We start from the raw sequence: 4,709 nt of genomic DNA, 5'->3' as shown, positions 1-4,709 counted from the left end.
AATTGATAAAATAACATTATCATTAATAGAGACTTTGTATGAGCTTATTCAATGTTATTTGTTTATGAGTTATGAGTTCTCAGTGAATAAACATCTCCTTTGATATCAGATATAAAGTTTTTGTAACTTATTTTAAGTATATATATTTTTCGAAGAGTATTATATACATTGTTGTTGATTGGAAATTTGGACACGCATCAACACTGTTACGATATATTTTTTCTATAAATAGGGAGCGAGCTATCCTCCTACAACCATATCCATAATCTTTGTTCCATACAACCCAAAAGAAAAAGAGAGGAAGTCATAGGCGTTCTTTATATTATTGAAATGGCAATGAGGCCAGCACTTTTTTTGTTTCCTCTTCTACTTGCTTTCTTGGTATGTTCACTTTTCATTGTTTCACAATTTTTATTATCATTCCTTGTCTTTACATTAATTAGTTATTGCCCATTCCACACAGTTGTAAGGGATTTAAATGAATCGGTTTTTAACAACAATCAATATTCAAATAATTTGGAGTCAAGGAATTGAAATAAGCTTGAAGAAATACGAGGAAGAATCGGCATGACATGACAAAATAAATATATTTTATCCCTAATTCTAAATGATAAATATATGTTGCAAACATGGAATTAATCTTGTAGGTTTGTAGAATAATAAATATATCTTATCACACTTTATTTTTATTGCACTATTTATGCTTAAATCTTAACTATCTAGGAGAGTAATAAATATATCTTATCACACTTTATTTTTATTGCACTACTTCTTATGGTCAAATCTTTACTATTTATTCTTCGCACGTTGATTTTTTTAGGTTAAAATCTTTGATTTTTTTAGGTTAAAATCTTTTCATCAATTGTTATAAAGTAAGTGTAAAAAATAGTGCAAGAAAAGGGAGTAAACAATCATGATTCTTCATAAAATGGATTAACATTTTAATTTAATTAGTTTTCAATTTCATTAATTAGCTTTGTTATCGAATTATTTAATTTGGATAGTAATTCTAAGTTTCTAACAACAATTTTTTCCTTTTTATCTTTTATTTTATGGATATTTTTTGCGAAGAAGTTTGCTACTACAACAGAATCAAGTAAAGAGTCAGAGGAATATTGGAAAACGATCATGAAAGAACAAGAAATGCCAGAAGGACTTCAGGGCCTTCTTCCTATCCAATCTGAAAATAATCCCAAAGCTCAAGAGCAACTTGTTAAAGATTCCGAGCACAATTGTGAAGAGTCTCTTGTTACAAACACACAAGTTGCCTCTAAAAAAAAGGTGTTCACGAAAGATTTTGGTACTAAAGTTGGCCATAAACATGATGAATCACAAGTGAATAGTGAATTTCAACTTAGACCAAGTATTGTCAAGTATGATGATTTTAAACCCAGACCAAGTGTTACTAAGTATGATGATTTTAAGCCAAGACCAAGTGTCACTAATTATAATTTTGAACCTAGGCCAAGTGCTACCAAGTATGATGATTTTGAGCTAAGATCAAGTATAACCAAGTACAATGATTTTGAACCTAGACCAAGTGTTACTAAGTATGGTGATTTTGAACCAAGACCTAGCGTTACCAAGTATAATGATTTTGAACCTAGACCAAGTGTTACTAAGTATGGTGATTTTGGACCAAGACCAAGCGTTACCAAGTATAATGATTTTGAACCTAGACCAAGTGTTACTAAGTATGGTGATTTTGAACCAAGACCAAGCGTTATCAAGTACAATGATTTTGAACCCAGACCAAGTGTTACTAAGTATGGTGATTTTGAACCTAGGCCAAGTGCTACCAAGTATAATGATTAAATGAAGAAGAAGAAGCATGTAGTTATATAACGCATCCAAAGAATATTGTGTTTAGTATCCAATAAATCATTGTGGATGTGGTGTATTTTAGTGTCTACTTTCTAAATAAATTATGTTACATGTAAAATAATGTACTATGGGAACCAAAAGGATAATAAAATTGGATTGTCTTCCTTTACAATGAGGTTTTTGCATGTCTGTTTACTTAATTTATTTAGATTTAATTATTTTTAGGACTTAATTTAATAGACTATATAGTGTGTAGTCGTAGATCAACTTCCGTGTAATTGTTTTAATTTAACTAATAATTTTGAATTTGAATTTTAGATATATAATTGTATTAGGTATTTGAAAGAATAATTTTGTCACCTATAATCTTACATAACTCAAATAATTTTTTTTTTTGAAGGGTATTATTTTTTGAAAGGATATTTGATGTTTATATATAAAAAAAAAGTATTTATATTGTCATCTAATTATACGAAAGGTAATTAAATGAGATATGAGATATATCAATGTCTTGTATACTGTTTATTACATACAAATTAAATGAGAGGGAACTCTAATTTTTCACTTTCACTTATGGCTCTTTCCTGAGTTTTTCAGTGGCCATACAAAGCACTCAAGTCTAATGGTTACACGCTCAACTCTAAAACATTGTTGGTTCGAGGTGATTTTAAAAGAGACCACACTAGTGGAAAAAAGACTTTTAAAATCGGTTATTTTTGACTTTTAAAATCGGTTCTGTAACCGATTTTGAAAGAGCCGATTTTAAAAGTTAGACTTTTAAAATCGGTTAAACAACCAATTTTAAAAGTTAACTTTTAAGATCGGTTGTTTTACAACCGATTTTAAAAGTCTGGCCGTGAAAAAAAATTAAACTGGAACGGCCCGTTCCAAAACCGGAACGGTACGTTCCAATCTGATCAAAAGGCCTAAAAGTTCACTTGAAGTACGGGGCGTTCTCCAGGGAGTACGGTCTGTTCTCCTTGAAGAACGGCCCGTTCTCAATGGAGAACGGCCCGTACTCCTTGGAGAACGGCCCGGACTCCTTGGAGAACGGCCCGTTCTTCATGAAGTACGACCTGTTCTCCAAGGAGTACGGGCCGTTCTCCTTGCAGAACGGGTCGTTCCAGCTGCGAAATCTTCCCAAAATGAACCTACAACGAAAATTGAGACGAGAAAAACATGAGAAAACGAAAAGAGACACAAAAAGAACATAAGCGGACGAAAATGAAAACGAAATTTACCTGGAGACTTTAGAAAATAAGAAAGATTAAAGAAAATGAGAATGGAGGGGAATATAAAAGATTTCTGACAATACTTTTAAAATCGGTTAATTAATAACCGATTTTGTATACTACATACAAAATCGGTTATGGAAGAACCGATCTTAAAAGTGACACTTTTAAGATCGGCTATGAAAGAACCGATTTTTACAAGTGACACTTTTAAGATCGGTTATAAAAGAACCGATCTTAAAAGTACTTTTAAGATCGGTTAAATTTTAACCGATCTTAAAAGTGTTCATATTATTTACAAAATTGCAACCGCGTCACTTTTAAGATCGGTTACCTTGTAACTGATCTTAAAACTCCGATTTTAAATCCAATTTTTGCACTAGTGCAAGTATGTGAAAAAATTATATTTTATGTTGTTTGGGAAGGGTGAGAAATGGGAAAAGAGAGAAAACATTGATGGAGTCCACATTTAATATATATATATATATATATATATATATATATATATATATATATATATATATATATATATATATTGTTGATATGAAGATATTATGGTGAAATAAGTGGAAAAAAATGGTGGGACCTATTATAATTGAAATTATATTATCCATTTATTTTGATTTATATAATTATTTTTAGGGGGTAAATATGTATTTTTAACACATTTATTAACATTTTTTTTCTTATTTTCTACTCCTTTCAATCCAAACAACTTAAAAATTTATTAATTTTTTTTTCTCATTCTCTCTTCTCTCCTAGTTCTTTCTTCTCAAAATGTTTTACTATCCAAACAAAGCATAAAGGTTTTAAATGGTTCGCATCAATAGACTAACCATATGAAATAGATTAAGTTGGACTAAACTTTTGATGGAATCCTAATTCTTCGACTAGGTCTAGTCTAATTGCTTGATAGCTATGATGAATGGTTTTTTTCTCTAATTATATATATATATATATATATATATATATATATATATATATATAATCTATATATATTATAAAAGGAATATCTTGATTTTATATACACAATTTTTTGACTATTTTATCCTAAGATTTTTAAATAATAAAAAAATAATATTAAAAAGGTTAAAATCCTTATTTGGTCCTGTATAATATTTTTTTGTTTCAATTTAGTCCCACTTTAATTTTTGGTTTCAATTTGGTCTCCAATAATTTAAATTATTGCAATTTAGGACTTTCGTCCAAATGATTTAAACGGAGTTAACTATTGACCACGTGAATGTCATATGGATACCACGTAGATGCCACGTAAATGCGTAAGTGGATGCCAAATTTCTTGAATACACCTGAAACCAGAACAGCCCGTTCTGAAACCAGAACGTCCCGTTCTGATTGCACTCTTGGTGTGTTAATTTTGTACTTAGAACGGGCCGTTCCAGATGTAAAATTAACACATGCATGAAGTTGGTGTTCTGGAACGGGCCGTTCTGAATCCAGAACGGCCCGTTCTAACACCAGAACGGTTCGTTCTGGTGTCAAAACGGGACGTATTGATGCAATTATGGTGTGTTAATTTTGCATTTGGAACGGCCCGTTCCAGTTGCAAAATTAACACATAACATGTGCAAGCAGAACGGGCCGTTCTGGTTTCAGAACGGGCCGTTCTAGTTCCAGGTGTATTGATGGATT

At 30.9% G+C, this 4,709-nt stretch overlaps 1 protein-coding gene across 2 annotated transcripts; it reads left to right on the top strand.

Moving 5' to 3' along the window:
• Positions 1-232: 232 nt before the first annotated feature.
• LOC109801436 (uncharacterized) lies at positions 233-1,996 on the top strand. Of its 2 annotated transcripts, none has more exons than XM_020362503.3 (2): positions 233-381; positions 1,075-1,996. In XM_020362503.3, the coding sequence occupies exons 1-2, from the start codon at positions 331-333 to the stop codon at positions 1,813-1,815; spliced, it is 792 nt and encodes a 263-aa protein (XP_020218092.2). In that variant the 5' UTR covers positions 233-330; the 3' UTR covers positions 1,816-1,996. The 2 variants fall into 2 exon arrangements, with proteins under 2 accessions (XP_020218092.2, XP_020218091.2); XM_020362502.3 differs by having other exon boundaries at positions 239-381; positions 1,072-1,996.
• Positions 1,997-4,709: the final 2,713 nt, after the last annotated feature.

This window comes from Cajanus cajan, chromosome 8 (genome assembly GCF_000230855.2).
Source record: "Cajanus cajan strain Asha chromosome 8, NIPB_CcT2T_4, whole genome shotgun sequence".
In the NCBI taxonomy this organism is placed as follows: domain Eukaryota; kingdom Viridiplantae; phylum Streptophyta; class Magnoliopsida; order Fabales; family Fabaceae; genus Cajanus; species Cajanus cajan.
Note: the sequence above shows the minus strand (reverse complement) of the source record. Positions and strands in the feature narration are given on the sequence as shown.